Source organism: Sceloporus occidentalis, unplaced genomic scaffold (assembly GCF_023333645.1).
Source record: "Sceloporus occidentalis isolate IW3139 unplaced genomic scaffold, rSceOcc1.0.p SCAF_8, whole genome shotgun sequence".
In the NCBI taxonomy this organism is placed as follows: Eukaryota; Metazoa; Chordata; class Lepidosauria; order Squamata; family Phrynosomatidae; genus Sceloporus; species Sceloporus occidentalis.
In genome coordinates this window covers 23,477,984-23,495,422 of record NW_028316988.1, presented here as the reverse complement: position 1 = coordinate 23,495,422, position 17,439 = coordinate 23,477,984, and the positions used below count along the sequence as shown (strand labels likewise).

General features: G+C 50.1%; 1 protein-coding gene across 2 annotated transcripts; it reads right to left on the bottom strand.

The window, feature by feature from the left end:
* Positions 1-756: 756 nt before the first annotated feature.
* LOC149308248 (tyrosine-protein kinase JAK3-like) lies at positions 757-17,057 on the bottom strand. Of its 2 annotated transcripts, none has more exons than XM_089535392.1 (24): positions 16,970-17,057; positions 15,600-15,813; positions 14,830-14,953; positions 13,279-13,390; positions 12,758-12,903; positions 11,701-12,007; positions 11,209-11,334; positions 10,607-10,764; positions 10,386-10,497; positions 10,001-10,187; positions 9,375-9,505; positions 8,576-8,734; positions 7,813-7,897; positions 6,866-6,999; positions 6,566-6,704; positions 5,867-6,018; positions 5,236-5,386; positions 4,578-4,702; positions 4,044-4,233; positions 3,759-3,892; positions 2,263-2,435; positions 1,897-2,014; positions 1,529-1,639; positions 757-1,194 (listed from the first exon to the last, which is right to left on the bottom strand). In XM_089535392.1, the coding sequence occupies exons 2-24, from the start codon at positions 15,802-15,804 to the stop codon at positions 1,078-1,080; spliced, it is 3,396 nt and encodes a 1,131-aa protein (XP_089391518.1). In that variant the 5' UTR covers positions 15,805-15,813; positions 16,970-17,057; the 3' UTR covers positions 757-1,077. The 2 variants fall into 2 exon arrangements, with proteins under 2 accessions (XP_089391518.1, XP_089391519.1); XM_089535393.1 differs by having other exon boundaries at positions 11,701-11,992.
* Between the last annotated feature and the right edge of the window lie 382 nt (positions 17,058-17,439).

Below are 17,439 nucleotides of genomic sequence, written 5' to 3'. Positions count from 1 at the left end.
CCACAGGAGGGCGCTCGAGAGAAAGCCAGGAAGGAGAATTGCGAGACAATCAGAGCGCAATTGCGAGAAGACTTGCGGTGATAGGATCCAGCCTGCAGTGTGCAAAGGGCGCCACCAGAGAGCGACCGAGAGCAAGGCAGCTGCAGCAGGGCCCCCTTTTGCACTACAATTTCCATCATCCCCAGGAAAACATGGCCGCCACCGCCCCTGAGGGACAGAGGACGATGGGGATTTCATTCCAAAGCATTTGGAGGGGCTCCAGGGCGCAGAAAGGCTGGCTTTGAGGCGTCCCCCCCCCCACCTTCTGCATTGTCTGGGGATAATGGGAACTGTCCTCCAAGGCCCCTAACACTGACATTCAAGTCACAAATAAAATTATATATATTATATATAACTGTGTAAATAATATTATATGTGTGTGTGTACAAAGAACTGTATTACATATGTCAGGCTGAGTATCTCTTATCTAACCATTTGAGAATATATAGGGCCTGTTGTTGCTCTATATACATACACATGTACCTATATACATACACATGCACATATATCTACGCACGCATACACAAATACACACACTACACACACACACACACACACACACACACATATATACACATATTTACACACAGACACATACACACACATATATCTATACACACACACACGCACATATATATGGAGGGGAGAAAATGCAACACATTTATACTGTTAAAAAACATTGTCATGAGTAAAGAATACAACTGTTTTTACAGAGAGTAATGGGAATGAATTCCTTTATTAAAAACGAACTTTCCAAGTTTTGTTTTAGACTGGTTTGAATTACAATTCTCCCAGGAGACAAATTTGCAGGGACTCCTTGAATTTACTTCCATGAAGAGACCCCAGAAAGTCCAACCCCATTCTTCATCTTCTCCTGCCGTGCAGGAACTCTCCCTCAAAGCATCCCCACTGACAGATATGGCCATCCAACCTCTGCTTAAAGACCTCCAAATTCCAAGTTGGAAAGAAGGCGCGATGTGAAAGAAAACAAAACACAAACTCCTAAGGCTATGAAATATCTTTCGCGCCTGTTTCCTCTCAGCCTCTCGCTTTGCAGCGGCCGTCCCTCAGGGTCTCAATTTGGGTGGCCATTTTGCAGAATCGGGGCCGCTGGCTCGGAGCAAAGGACCAGCAGGATTGCATCAGAGCAAAGGCCTGCAGAAAGAGAAGAGGAGGGCTGCTAAGAGGGAAAAAGCCAGTAGGAACGGTACTGGGAGCAATGGTGCCCTCCAGGGCTTCAAAAGTTTAAGCCCTGGGGGTCATAAACATTTTCAAAGAAGCCAGTGAGGCTTTGGGGCCAATGCAGCCTCCAAGGTCTCTTTTGGTTACTCAAATGTCACGGTAGACTGGCCTTGCTGTCAGGCGGGAAATAAGATGATAATAATAATAATAATGATGATGATGATGATGATGATGATGATGATGATGATGATGATGTGATGATGATGATGTACACTTCTAGGATGTGACCCATGGAAGCAGCGCTCACCTCAATGGGGCATCCGGCCGGGATGGGAAGGCGCTTGTTTTCCTTCAGCAATTGCAGAAGATGGCAGGCAACCGATGGAAGGCTCCAGGATCCCATCAAGCGGAGAAATTCCTAAGGGAAAGACATACGGAGAAGGCAGGTAGGGAAGAAGAAGGCCAGAGAGACATAGTTTTGCCTGGCGGGGAGGTATCCGACGCTAGAAGAAAGTTTGTGTTACGGTTGGTTGGAAAGGGAGACGCACATTGACAATGTACATGGTTTGGGAACATAAACCAAAGCGTCGGTAGTGTTGTCCTTAAGGGCTTTGGCGTCAGGAGAAAAAGCTAACAAAGCAGCGGAATTGGAGTCCGGAGGGAATTCGCACTCACCTCCGAAGGGCTGCGGCTCTTACTGCCGTAAGTGAAGAGTTCATAGAGAACGACTCCGAAGCTCCAGACGTCGGACTCCGGGGAGAAGACGCTGTCGGAAAGAGACTCCGGAGCGTACCTGGCGCAGGTGAAGAGAAGCAAACATTCGGACCCAGGGACAGAGACATGAATTCGAAAAGCAAATGGAGTATGACCTCCTGGATTTAGCGTGGAAACACAAAATCACAGACGTGTTGCCAGGGCTTGGAAAAGTCAACTTTTTGGACTGCAGTTCCCAGAATCCCCCAGCCAGCACAGCTGGCTGGGGGATTCTGGGAGCTGCAGTCCAAAAAAGGTGTATTTGTGTTTGTGTAAATGTTTTCCTACCAAAATATGGGGCTCTGCCCCGGTTCCCGAACCACATAGTACTCCTTTCCTTGGGGCAGGATCTTGGCCAGACCAAAGTCCCCAATCTTGACCCGGTTTTCATTCTCCACCAAGATGTTTCGGGCGGCCAGATCTCTGTGGATGTAGCGTTGCGACCCCAAGTAATCCATGCCCTGCAAGAAACGGTGCGTTTGCATGTCAGGTACGTGCAGGGTATATGGCTAGTGGATGCTGGGAACGACAGTCCCTCCATTTGGACCCCAGTCCCGCAGTGTCCTGGCCCAGTCCTCAAATTAATACACCATGATGGGTGTCTTTCTCATTCAGGTAAAACTGATCAACTGATATTCCTTTGGAGAACTTTAAATAGAGGTTGGGTCATGGGCAGCTCTCCATTGCTCCATTGTCACCTATTCTCTGGAGCAGCAGGAAAAAAGCTTGCTTCCTCCTCAGTATGACATCCCTTCAAGTATTTAAACAGGGCTATCATATCACCTCTTAACCTTCTCTTCTCCAGGCTAAACATCCCCAGCTCCCTGAGTCGTTCCTCATAAGGTTTCCAGACCCTTCACCATTTTAGTCGCCTCCTTTGGACATGCTCCAGTTTCTCAACATCCTTATAAATTGTGGTGCCCAGAACTGGACACAGTATTCCAGAGGGGTCTGACTAAAGCAGAATAGAGTGGCACTATTACTTCCCTGGATCTAGACATTATACTTCTATTGATGCAGCCTAAAATTGCATTGGCCTTTTTACCTGCCGCATTGCACTGTTGACTCATGTTCAACTTGTGGTCCACTTGGACTCCCAGATCCCTTTCACATAGAAATCACATTCAGTCAGGTGTCCCCCATCCTATATCTGTGCATTTCATTTTTCCACCCTAAGTGCAGTACCTTACATTTTTCCATGTTGAATTTCATTTTGTTAGCTTTGGCCCAGCTTTCTAGTCTGTTCAGGTCATTTTGAATTTTTATCCTGTCCTCTGGGGTATTAGCTACTCCTCCTAGTTTGGTGTCATCTGCAAATTTGATAAGTATGCCCCCAATTCTAGACTTTTTTGGCCAACAGTGGAACAGAGGCGTCCATCCAATGGTGGCCTCTCCATGTGGAACTACTAATGCTTTGCCAGAACACATCTATGTACAGTGTGCTCGCGCCGTATGTATTAGCGCCATATGCAGTTTCCAGCCTATGCGGAAGCCACATGGGGGTAAAAACAATGGTGTGCGGGCTCACGTTGCACGCATCGCACTACGCCGCGAGCTCACGGCCCATTGTTTTCAATGGGGCACAATCATACGTGCTATTTCCCTTATCTGTGTGTGTGTGTGGCGGGGGGTCTAGAACAGATCCCCTGGATAAGGGAAGGTTCCATTGTACGCTTGTTGTTTGCTGTGCATGGCACACTGACAGCTATGAGCGTTCGCTGCTTCTCGTTTGGTACCTTTATGCTCTGCGGAGAGGATGCTAGATCCCAGCCGCAGGACCTCACCTTGCAGACCTGCCAAGCGTAGAGCAGGAGCTTCTTGTGATCCAGCCGTTCCTGGTTCTTCTGCAGGTAGTTCCGCAGGCAACCGCTGGGCAGGTATTCCATCACCAGGCGGAGACTGCTTTGGCCCAAGGAGGCTGGAAAAGGACACACACATATATATTTCTAAGTGAATTCTCTTAGGGTTGTGTGGAAACGTTTGCCATTTTCTTCCTTGCATGTCAGAAGAAAAAGGGCTGGTTCCACACACACACACACACCTCGCATCCTCCAATCCTGTGGCCTCACCCCGGCTGTAGCAGATGCCACGGTAGGCGACCACAAAGTCGTGATGGAGGGAGCGGAGTATGGAGATCTCCTTCTCGAAGTCCTTCTGATGTTCAGCTGAACTCTGCTGCAGCCGCTTGACCGCCACCAGCTCCCCAGTGCTGTCGCCCAGTGGGTCGTAGCGGCACAACTCCACGCTCCCGAAATTTCCCTGCCAAGGAGAGTGGGGCACATTTGAGACCCAGGTGGGGAAGATGCTGCGGGGAGCCCCCCAAACACAGGCCTTGGAAGGGCTCTCACCCTTTTGACACCTGGAGCCGTCGAGCAAAGTTACACAGATCCCGCAGTTGGACACATGCGGAAGGGGTAACGTCCTCTCACCCCACTGTCTGTCTCCAGGTTATGGACCATTTCTGGCCCTCCAGAGACAGAGGACATGGATGTTGTATATTCCCACTCTTTCAAATTTGGAATTACAAAGGAGACTTGACCTATCTTTTAAAAGGATAAATAACTGAAAAACACCATTATGAGCAAAGGAAAAGAGGCCGGCACCTTGCCCAGAACTGAGATGTACTTGAGGTGCCGCTCTTCGAAGAGGGTGGGATCGGGGCCTATCGGTGAGTCCATGTGGCCCCCAAAGCCGCTGGTGCTCAGGACCTCCGAAAGGAGTTCGTAATCTGGGAATGAGGAGAAGGAAGGAAGGAACATGTCCACACTTTCCAGCTTATAGATGTTTGATCCCTCTTTAATTGCTTTGCCTCCAACCTGTGGAATCGTGGGATTTCTAGCAAGGAGCCCTGGGATTTGTAGTTTGTCAACCTGGGCCACACTCCTGTTGGAGTCTTACTCTGACGTAAGTTCCTCTATGAGTGGAAATGGACATTCCCCATTTATCCATATATCCATTCCGTTTATATCCATTTATACTCTTCTCCTGCCAGGTCAGCTTATGAAACCCAAAATAAAAGATTAGCTACGTATGTACTACTAGTAAAAGCACGTGGCATAGGTACTATTACTAAAAGCTACATGCGTACTATTACTAAATGCACTATTCCTAGAAGCTATATACATACTATTAGAGTCCCCCACTTTAGCTGAAGGATTGGCAATGGGATACCATCGGTTGTGCATCAGGTTAAGCAACAATTTGTGTGGCACCCCCAGCGCACAATAGCATTGAAAGGGCCACAATGCCCCCAGGACCCACCGGAGGTGATGAAGCTGTTGAGGTCGCGGAGGACGGTGCGGAAGGGCGGGCGCCGCTGGGGTCGGTAATCCATGCACTGCACCACCAGGTCGGCCATCTCCGTCCAGTGCAGCAGGGGCAGATGTTGGCGGTCCTGGTAGAACCGGAGTTTCTGCAAAGTGGGTCAAGGAAGGAAGAAGACAAAATGGGAGTCCGGCTGAGAAGAGCTCCTCTTGCAAATGCACCCACCATGAGCATTGGCCTTCCCATGCAAGGAACGAAACATCTCCTTGTGCACCAGATCCTGACCAATCTTGGGAGCTAAGCAGGGTCAGCACTGGTTGGTCCTTGAGTGGGAACTGCTAACAAATACCAGGTGCTGGACACTCTATTTCAAAGCAAGGCACAACCACCTAAGAGGGGATTTCTTTAAGTACTTCCAGCACAATTCTTGTCTGATTGTTTTAAAGGGTTGGTTTAAAAAAAAAGGGGGGGGGGGTGGAGATTAAAAGTGTTGCGTTGTTGTTGGAGCTTTTACGCTGCATCTTACCAGGACATCATGCATCCCAAGTGCCAGAAAGGAAAGTCTGGAGGGCTTTCTAGTTCCAGAAATATAAAAAGAGGATGCAGCAGAAGCAAAGAAGAAACGTACCGCTTTGGGATCCAGTGCGGCGATTGGCATGTTGCCGCCGTTAAAGATCTCCCACAAAGTGGCGCCAAAGCTCCACTTGTCCGACTCCGGCACCAGGCTCTTGGGGTCCCAGACGCATTCGGGGGCCACCCAAGGGATGCGGTCCGTCAGGACTGGAAAGGTAGGCGAGGGGAAAGGAGAATAAGTGGGAATGAGTGATGGCACGCAAGAGTGTGCTTGCAGGTGAAACGGGTGGGCATTTGGATTTGCAGGCCTGTGGTTTTGGGGGTAGTGGAAGATCCCGGATGGGTCCCCTGATGGCTTGGCATCACTCTGCGGTTGTTGGGGTGTAGTTATGGTGACCCCTCAAAGTCCAAACTGAGCGAGGGCAAGGTCAGTTTGGGGGTTTGCTCAACCGGCTCCACTCCAGCTTTTTTGGAAGAGTTTTGTATAAACCTGATTTAACTGCTTGGGTGGGGCTGAAACCTGGGCTGTCAAACCAGAGTCTACCCACTGCTAAGTTGTTTTCTGCATTCAATCTACTCTCAGACTCCATTCTTGAACCCTAAAGGGTTTTAAGAAATCCCTCTCCTGTTGGAGTTGGCTAAGTGATGGATGAAGCCGAAGCAGAGCAAATGGGTGAACAAGGGAGACCTGGGTTCTCAATGCATTATTTCAAATGAAACACCACTTCTCATTATCCACCAACAGGCACCTCACCCTCTTGGGTCAGAACGGTGGTACGGACACCTGGGTCCCCGAGTTTGATGAAAGGCGGGCGCCCAGATGCCACTTCCCCTTCGCGGGCCAGGAGGACCTTTTTGGCCGAGACGTTGCCGTGCGCGATCCTCTTGTCCTCCTAGGAGAGAGCAAGGCAGACAGACAGGACCCTGAATCCTGTGGGTTGTTCAGGATGGGAGCCATTGCGAACGGCAGGAACAGTCCCCTTTGCACCTGGTTACTGTCTCCAAAGAGATGGGTGAGGAAGGGGCTGTGAGAAGCCCTATCCCAGAAGCTTACCAAGAAGTTGAGGGCATAGGCCAGCTGCTTGGCCACCTGTAGCTTCCACATGGTGGTCACTTTCCCAGTGGCTTTGTTCCTCCGCAAGTAAGTGTCCAGGGCGCCGTGCCGGACATACTCCTGGACCATGATGTCTGAGAGGGAAGGCAGATGGGTCTCAGTATCCAGGTGAGCCCCTTCTCCATGGACACCACCATGAGAACCTGCAAGTCAACTTTCTCCCAAGAGGCTGAGAAAATACACCTTGATTTTTGGCCATGCCCCCTTTGGATTTGGATCCGCCCCCCCAAAAAAATGGGGTCCCAGGTGCTGGGGGCTCCCAGGTGAGTGGGGTTGGGACCCACTCTGGGGTTCAGCTCCAGCTTTAAAAGGTTTATCTCAGGTGTGGGATCCTGTTCTTCCAAAACAGAGTTCTTTAAAGATCAGACCAAACCCAGAACAGACCATACACTCCAAAATGGAGATTGGGAATCTCTGCCCATCTCCTCTTCCTCCAGAGGGTGAACTACAGTCCCCATCATCTCCAGCCACAGGCCACGCTGTCCAGGGATGATGGGACCTAAAGTCTAACAAAAAAATCTGGAGGGCCAGACGTTCCCCAATCCTTGTTCGTCTGCAAAAGATGTGCAGCAGTGACGGCAGACCAGAAACAGTGACCCCAATGTCCAAGAATGCTTTGTGGGATCAGGACCTTCACTCTCTGCCCCTTCTTTCCCCCAACCCAGGGATGGGCTATTTGTTGCTTCCAGATATTTTGGGACCACAACGTTCCATCCTCTTCTTTCTTGGGGTGCCCTGGGGCCAGTGGGGCTGATGAGAACTGAAGTCACCTACTCCAGCGGCCAGAGGGCCATACCTGCCCCCTCCATGTCTCAACCAGCTCAGACTCAAGGGCTGGGGACTCAGAGGTGGGGGAAAGGCACCTTTTTCAGGGGAGGCTGACTCACTTTCCGCCCCGATGGAGACGCCGTGGAGCAGGACCAGGTGCTTGTGGGACAGCTGGCCGATCAAGCTGGCGGCTTCCAGGAAGGGCTGGAAAGTGACAAAACGCCCTCTTCTGAGTATGGCTCATTGCTTCCTCCCCAGAAGCACCCTCCTAAGACAGTGGTTCCCAAACTTTGCTCCTCCATGTGCTTTGGACTCCAACCCCCAGAAGCCCTGAAGTCCAAAACACCTGGAGGGCCAAAGTTTGGGAACCCCTGATCTACTAGAAGACAAGCACAACAAAGGCACCACCTGCTGGACAGGTGTGATATAACACTGCCCAACCTAATGGGATTTTAATGGGGAAATATATGGAAGCTAGGTGTTGTTGCTGTTGTGTGCCTACAAGTTATTTCTGACCCATGGTGACCCTCTCACAGGGTTTTCTTGGCAAGATTTGTTCAGAGGGGGTTTGCCTTTAGTTTCCTCTGAGGCTGAGAGAGTGTGACTTATGGCCAAGGTCACCCAATGGGTTTCTATGGCTGAGCCAGGATCTGATGATGATGGGGAGTGGGCTTCTCAGAGGCCTCTCCTTCATAGGGTCGCTGTCGAAGCTGACTCAATGACAAATAACAACAACAAAGACTTAAAAGCATGTAAAATCTTAAGAGAACAAATTAAAAACAGTAAGGCACCCAACAGCAGCCTCCCCACCGGAGTATGTGTCAGGAGCCCCTCTTACTTCAGTGTGGAGGCCAACCCCTTCAGTCACTTGGCCAGCCTCACCTCGACCCACCGGGAGTGGCTCTGGTCCAAGACTTTCATCACGACTTCCACCAGGCGACTCTCAGAGGACCCATCTTCCTCCAAGCCTTCGTCCTCCTTTGGGTCCCGTTTCACCCCACGGTAGATCCGAGTGAAGGTCCCTTGGCCCAGGCTTTCACACTGCGGAGGGAAAGTCAGGTTGTGAACGGAGGGGGCTTTGGGATGGGGATGGGGGCCAGCTGACCAGTAGAAGCTTGTCCTTAGCTGCTCTTGTGCCTCTAAGACAGAGGTATAACTATCCTCTCCCCATTCTATCTTCACTGAAAAAATCTGGATTAAAGTGAATAAGAGTGCTCCCTTTTTGGGGGGTTTATGAATGGTATCCTAGGAGAGGTGGCATAGGGTTAGGTTTATGTTCTAAAGCAATAAACAAAGGATTACATTAAAATCTTGAGCCTTGCAAATTTGGCATGCCTTTAAGATCCTGACTCCTCATGCATTCCCGTCTTCAGGCAGCACACAAAACATGGATGGCACCAGACACAAACAATGTGAAATATGTCCTCCATGAAATTTGTCTCAAAAGGTGTTTGTCATGTGGCAGGAAGTTGCACTGGAGTAGGGTTGCAAAAAGTCCCTTATTTGACGGTCAGAAAGCTTGTCTCTTATAGGAGTGGAAAGTGTTATCACCTGGAAACGATTAGAAGCCAATATCCTTTATTCCAGGCTGAACCTCCTCATCCCAGCCTTGGGTCCATGACAACAGGGAACCAAAACAGGCTCCCTCTCCCTTTTGCTCATTTTCTCCATCCTTTCTTACCTGGGCCAGGTCCTCTGCCTGGATTTTGTGGAAGACCATTTGGTTGAGGCCCCGGCGGAGTTGAGCCGAAGGCGAGTTGGGCAGCTGGACGCAGGAATGGCCTCCGCGGACAATGAGCAGGTTGGACTTCTCTGCCGGGAAAGAGGGAGAGTGAAGGAATGGGAGGAGGTGCGTTATTTCACTGGCCCACATTTGTGTCCATGGCTCCTCTTTCCTTCCCTCTCCTTTTCTTTCTTTCTCTCTCTCTCTCTCCTTTCTTCCTCCCTTCCTCTCCTCGTCCCCTTTCCTTTCTTTCTTTCTTTCTTTCTTTCACTTGATCATCCCTTCCTCTCTTTTTCTTTCCTTCCTTCCTTCCTTCCTTCCTTCCTTCCTTCCTTCCTTTTTTTCTTCTCTCTTTGCCATCTTTAGCTTGCTTGCTTTCTTCCACTGTTTCCATCTTTTCCTTCCTTCCCTCCCTCCTTCCCCTTTCTATCCTTTTCCTCTTCTTCACCCTCTCCTGTTGTTCCTCCTTCCCTTCCACTCTTTTTCTTTCTTTCCTTGCTTTCTCTCTATATATCTTTTCCTTTCTCCTTCTCTTTTTCTTCCTCGCCTATGACCTTAAGAGAGCCTTCGGTCCCCATCCGTACCTTGGGGCCGCGGGGGGCAAAAGGTGCCCAAGTGGATGGCTGTCCGGTCGGCCTGGAGGGTGAAGCGCTGGCAGATGCCCAGCATCTCCTGCAGGCTGAGGAACTTCTTGGCCACCCCGGCCATGGAGAAGGTCCCATCCTTGTTCTTCTGGACCATCAGGTTCTTGAAGTCCTTCCCTATGGGGCTCTGGGGGCACAGGGACCGGGAAAGGGAAAAGAAAGTGTGACCACTTGGAATCCAAACAGATGAGCTGCTGGAACTCCTTGACACTTGACACAATTGTCAGGTTTAAACTAAACATCTCAGCGGCTTGAGATGGCCGGGGCGCTCATGCCAACCCTTCAAAGCAGAGCTAGAGATAGTCAGTGAAGGGGTTCTCCTTACCTCAAGGCAAATGGTGAGCAGGTAGCTGTCGAAGTCTTCTGGGCTTCGTCGAAGGAGGTGAGCTCCCCCCTTGTGCTCCTGGGCTTTCAGCTTCCCAGTTGCAAACTCTGCCCTGCAAACCACAGCAGACGTTCCTCTTCACGGGATGCTTTTGGGGACAGATGCACCCAAGACACATGGACACCCTCCTCCCATGTCCCTCCAGGACCACATTGGCTCACGTAATGGGGCCGTGGCACCCGCTGGCCAGGTCCTCCAAGAGCCGGGGTGGAGCCACTTCCTTGCAAAAATAGTGGTACGAGTCGACCAGGAGTCGGTAATAGCCATCCACGAGCGAGACGAAAGACAAGGCCTCAGGCAAAGTGCGGAACTCCATCTCCTGCAGAAGGGAAGCAGACGGCGTTTACGCAAAATGGCAAAGGCCACCAACAGGAGTGGCTGCCATTTGCTGTTAACACCATCATTATGATGATGATCAAGCCTGAACTCTACCTAAAGGACAAAATGACGCACTTTGGACATACAGTTGTCCCTCTGATTCCATTTGATGACAACACTGTATATAATGGGATGGGTCATCCATGGATTTTGGTACCCACCGAGGGTCCTGGAGCCAAACCCCAGCAGATACCATGGGCCCACTTGATCATGAAATGATGTGACTCCTTGGGAAATTGCACAGCACTGAGCCATGGCAGTTAAAGTGGTGTCAAAATGGATTATTTCTGCAGTGTGGATGCAGCCTTTGTCCTTCTCGCCCCTCCCTCTTTCCCGAAAAGCAGAGGCGATGGGACAAGGTTCAAACTGGGGAAGCATCACCTACCAGGACCCGGTTGTCTGTCTTCGTCACGCTGACAATGTGGTTCTCCCCGGGCAAATCATCTCGGCTGGTTTGCTTGATGGCGATGTCAGCAATGTCAGGGAAATCACTGAATGGATGGGGAGGATCCTGGACGTTTGGGATAAAGAAAAAAATTGACACGGGAGGAATTTTGGATCGTGCTGTGAGCCACGGCACTGGAAAAGAGGCAGGAGATGACATTAATGGATCAATTAAACAAAGAAATCTGGACTGGGGCCAGGAGCAGAGGAGCACCCTATATAAAAAAGTTGGCAGCAGCGCTGCAGATTTAACTGATTTCATCCCCAGTGGTCATATAGTCCAACCCTTAGCCAATGTCGCAGGACATCCAACACTACTGGTTCTCTGACCTCTTCTAAACAATACCTCCAGTGAAGGAGGACCCAATGCAGGACGCAGCTTGGCAGAAGTCAGAGAAGCCTTTCTCCATCTCCCTTCATGCTGCCTCCTCACCTGGCTGTCCTTCTGGCCGGTCAAGATCCCCTTTTCAGCCGAGACATGGACCAGCCACTCGGACTCCCTCGGCCCGTGCCCAGGTCTCCTTGTCAGGAAGGTCTCCTCTGGGATGGACCCCTCCAGGCCCTCCAGCTCCGCCAGGTACTTCAGCTTCAGGAACTGGACCTCCGTCTGGAGGTGGCTGACCTTGCGTAGGGACTGGCCAAACTGGCGCCGGATCCGTTTGCGGGTGAGGAAGCTTTGGGCCTGGAGCTGGAAACGCAGACCCTCCGGGAGACACGACTTGTAGCTGCAGAGGGAGAGACTGGACGGTCAGCAGGAGGGTCGTCCATCCAGGATCGCCCTCAGGTGCCCAGCCTAAAACCTGAGACCAAGCAGCCAGGGGATGGCAAGAAGCCTTCTGAATTTAGTATCACCATCACTGCTCACAGGAGAGATGGTGTGGGATAGTGGTTTCAGCACTAGACCACGACTTGAAACCAGAGTTCGAATCCCTGTTCAGCCCCTGGGTGACCTTGGTCAAGCTTCACTCTCTCAGTCTCAGAGAAAGGCCATGGCAAACATCCCAAATCCCTCTTTATTACAGTTCCTATGCTGCAGTGGTTTAAATGTTGGTCTGGGACTCTGTGAGACCGGTGTTTGAATCCCCGTCATCATGGAAACCCCACTGGTTGACCTTGGGCAAATCACAGTCTCTCAGCATCAGAGAAAATTGCTGTTATTGCTGTTGTTGTGTGCCTTCATTCCCAATTTATGGCAACCCTAAGGTGAGCCTGTTATGGGGTTTTCTGGGGCTCAGCAGGTGTGCGATTTGCCTAAGGTCACCCAGTGGGTTTGCATGGCCAAACGAAGATTTGAACCCTGGTCTCCAGAGTCACCATTCAACACTCAAACCAAGTGAGGGGAAGGAAGGAAAGCAACAACCATTGAACAAATCATGGCAAGAAAACCCATGAGGCCACCTAAATGACACTGTGGGACACTATGGGGCAAACCTTTTGGACCCAAGAATGGCCTCTGTTTGCCCAGATTCTGCAAAAGGGTCTAGCCGCACCTGAGAGCCCTGAAGACCTCCGCCAGGTTCTGCTTCCTCTCCTTGGCAATCCGCAGAATGTCCAGGATGGCCAAACCGAGGCAGGTCTCTTGGGTCTCCAGCGTCAGGGGACCCTCCAGCCGCTGCCGGAGAAAGTCACTGCGGGACTGGGAGGGAACGATCCGAGGGTGAGACACCATTAAGGCCCAAATAAAGCCTTCATTTCTTTGCCATCCAACTCTCACCCTTTGGCAGAGAGAGACCCAGTTACTCCTCTGCCATCCCACTTTTTCGCCTGCGCTTGAAATGTCCCAGTTTCTCTCTCCTCCCGCTTTCCCTCTTTGTCCTTAGCGTACGTCATTTGTTGCAAACTGAGTTATGCAAGAAACTAAGATATGCAAGAAACTAAGCTGTTTTGGGTCCCACATTGTCAGAATGTCAGAATATGAATCGAATAGATATGAATTAAAGTGAACCCATAAGCCCAATCCAGTGCTGGTGGAGCAGTATCTCCAAAGAACGGCGTTGTGGTGGTTACTCACTTGGGCGAAGAGATAATCCATTGTTGGACCATCCAGGACCGGACTCCCTTGGTTGCATGTCAGCCCCCAGCAGAACGATTTTTTTGGTCCAAACCAATCAGGGAAGAAGAACCTGCCCCCGAAACCAAGAAAAAAGAGAGAGAAAGAGAAATTGAAGGGAAGAAGAAAGCACCAAGGTGCCTTGCAGTGTAGGCACAAGGCCAGCAAATGCAGAACCTGTGCTACATCTGCACTGCAGAAATAATGCAATTTGACACTGCTTTAGCTCCCATGGCTCTCCACGCTATGGAATCCTTGGATTTGTAGCTCTGTGAGATACTTAGAATCATAGAGTTGGAAGAGACCACACAGGCCATCCAGTCCAACCCCCTGCCATGCAGGAAATCCAAATCAAAGCATCCCCGACAGATGGCCATCTAGCCTCTGCTTAAAGACCTCCAAGGAAGGAGACTCCACTACACTCCGAGGAAGGAGTGTGTTCCACTGTCGAACAGCCCTTACTGTCAGGAAGTTCCTGCTAATGTTGACGTGGAATCTCTTTTCCTGTAGCTTGCATCCATTGCTCTGGATCCTAGTCTCTGGAGCAGCAGAAAACAAGCTTGCTCCCTCCTCAATATGACATCCCTTCAAATATTTAAACAGGACTATCATATCACCTCTTAACCTTCTCTTCTCCAGGCTAAACATCCCCAGCTCCCTGAGTCGTTCCTCATAGGGCAAGGTTTCCAGACCATTTTAGTTGCCCTCCTTTGGACACGCTCCAGTTTTTCAATGTCCTTTTTGAATTGTGGTGCCCAGAACTGGACACAATATTCCAGGTGGGGCCTGACCAGAGCAGAATACAGTGGCACTATTACTTCTCTTGATCTAGACACTATACTTTTATTGATGCAGCCTAAAACTGCATTGGCCTTTTTAGCTGCCGCATGGCACTGTTCACTCATGTTCAACTTGCGGTCTACTTGGACTCCCAGATCCCTTTCACATGTAGTCTCATTCAGCCAGGTGTCCCCCATCCTATATCTGTGCATTTTATTTTTCAGCCCTAAGTGCAGTACCGTACATTTCTCCGTGTTGAATTTCATTTTGTTAGCTTTGGCCCAGCTTTCTAGTCTATTCAGGTCATTTTAAATGTTGATCCTGTCCTCTGGGGTATTAGCTATTCCTCCTAATTTGGTGTCATCTGCAAATTTGATAAGTATGCTCCCAATTCTGTCATCCAGGTCACTGATAAAGATGTTGAGTAACACTGGGCCCAGGACAGAGCCCTGTGGGACCCCACTGGTCACTTGAGGAGGATGAAGGTGCCATTGTTGAGCACCCTTTGGGTTCGGCCGGTCAACCAGTTACAAATCCATGTAACAGTTACCTTGTCTAGCCTACCTTTTACAAGATTGTTTACTTGGCCTTCTCTGTCAGAGAGCTCTGGTGCTGCAGCAAACTACACCCCCCCCCCCGATCCCACAGGATGGAGCCACAGTGGTTAAAGCGGTCTCAAACTGCGTTATTTTGACAGTGCGGATGGCGCCTTGGAGGAGGACTCTGCCGTACCTGATCCTGTAGATGACCACTTGGCAAGAGGACTTGTCCACTGTGAAGACGTGGCTTGGGGGGAACCAGCAGGAAAGGTCCTCCGTGGCCAGAGAGAAGAGCAAGCGGCAGAAGGGAAGGATGCCTGTTGCGGGAGATAGAAAGTGGGCCTCGCGGTCAGAGACAGACACCGCTGCCACTGCCGTTTTAATTACAAGATGGGGTGCGTGTGCGTGTGAACATGAGGGTTGACAGTCCAGGACTTAGGTTTCCAAATCCTGACATTTAGGCTACATCCGCACTGAAGAAATAATCCATTTTGACACCACTTTTAACTGCCATGGCTCAATGCTCTGGAATTCTTGTAGTTTTGTGAGCCTTCTCCATCGGAGAGCTCTGGTGCCACAACAAACTACAGTTCCCAGAATTCCACAGAATTGAACCATAGCAGTTAAAGTGGGGTCCAAATGGATTATTTCTGCACTGTGGATGCAGCCTTAGGCCCCTGGTGATGCCATTAAATGTCGTGGATTAAGTACCACCGCAATGGCTCATGGCTTGTCATTCCAACAGAGAGAGACATAACAACAAATGCATACAGAGGACATATTATCTGGTTTGGAAACTGAGAGGGGAACCTGAGCTAAAGGGGAAACAAGGAGATTATTCTTCCTCATAAGGAATAAAGGGATAAGGAACCTGCCAGCTGGGAAAGCAGCTGGGAAAGTGGGAAGGCAAAGGGTTAATCGGGGCTGTCTCTACCAGATTGGTGTGGGGCCTTTTGCACTCACCGCATGCCTTGGCGGCAGCAACACACAACTCCTCTGCTGTGTATTCCCCCGAAGTGAAGCTGAGGCTGTCGGAGGTTTTGGGAGCCATTTGGGGGGAGTTTGGCCGGTGGTAAAGGTAGACCTGGAGGAGCCCTGATCCGCCGGAGGAGAGGCTCTGAGTTTGGCTCCGGATCAAGGGGGCTTCTCCCCCCTTGGCAAGAAGCATGGCTCTGACCTGCAAGAAATGAAGGAAGGGAGTCTTATGTTGCACAAAGCAAAGGATGGGACCTTTTGCTCCTTTGCTGGACTCTTACATCTTCAACTATATTTCTGCAACGACCAATGCTTCAACCTAATGGCAAAGGCCACCCACACTTTTGGCTGGAATGTGACACAAGTGTTGCTTTTCTTGTTCAAAGTGGGCCACCTGGGTTGGCCGGCATTTGGCACATTATAGTTATCATTCCCATCACCTTTCTTTCTATCCCATCAGCAACTGAGATCTTTCCTGTCCTTACAGACTGGATGCAAAGCTTCGTAACAGCACAATGAGTTGTTGTTGTTGTTGTTGTGTACCTTCAAGTCGTTTCTGACCACGGTGACCCTATCATGGCAAGTCTCTTCAGAAGGGGTTTTCCCTTGCCATCCTCTGAGGCCCCAGAAAACCCTGTTATAGGTTCACTTGAGGGTCCCCGTAAGTTGGAAACAACTTGAAGGCACACACAATGACAACAACAAAACATTCCAAACCATTTGAAACACACTAATTTAGAAAGCAGTTTCAAACAGCTGGAAAAGGACTGTGCCTCACTATTAAAAAGCCAGTCCTTGCAAAAGACTGCAACTCTCCAAAGCCTGTCAGAAGTTTCCACAAAGGCCTCCAAGATGGATGTGGGGCTGCATCTGGTTTGAGAGGGACGGAGGGGCAAGGGCCCTTTCCTTGGTCCCTGGGACAGAGTGGCCAGGACTGGGAAGGTCACTGGCCACTTGCCTCAAGACAGTGTGGCATAGTAGTTTGCCCTCTGGAGACCAGGGTTCAAATCCCTGCTGGACATGGAAACCCACTGGGTGACCCTGGGCAAGTCACACTCTCTCTGCCTCAGGGGAAGGCAATGGCAAACCCCCTCAGAAGAAACAGTCAAGAAAAACCCATGATGGGTCTGCCTTGGGGTTTCCATAAGTCAGGAACAACTCAAAGGCACACAACAACAACAACAACAACTGGGCATTGCAAACAATGATTTTCTTCTCCGCCAGTTTTTGTTTCTCTCTGTGCTGTCATTTTTGAAAATAAAAATCTTGCTCATCATTTTTGTTATGTGGCCTGCCTGGAAAAGTTACTTTTCTTCCCTGTGACAGCATCCTCTCCCCGCCAGACTTCCCAAACCTGCCTTTTCCGTCAGCTGCGCCAACTTCTGCCTCCTTCGGACAGAGAATCACCAAAGACCAGCCATCCGCCTTTGCCATCCGAAGGGTCTGTGTCTTATTTGCACGTAGGAGATGCTGATTAGATTTCTGAAAGGGAGAAAGAGAAAAAAAACCCAGATACGTTTCCTGTTTTCGGAGAACCGCAAGAGGCTCCTCGGCCCAGTTTCCTGTTGCTTCTTCGCACCGAGAAGCAAAGTTCAAAACTATGCAGCAAGGAGCATCTTCCACTCACGCACCCAAGTTTATTTTGCTAGCACTGGGCAGAAATTCCCCATAATAATCCATGTTAACCCTAAAGTGGAGCCTCCGTTCACAAAGGCAGTCCACCTTGTATAACCAGTGGAGAAAGGTACAGAGAACTAGCATGATGTAGTGGTTTGGACTCTGGAGAGCAGGGTTCAAATTCCCTTTGCTCAGCCATGGAAACCCATTG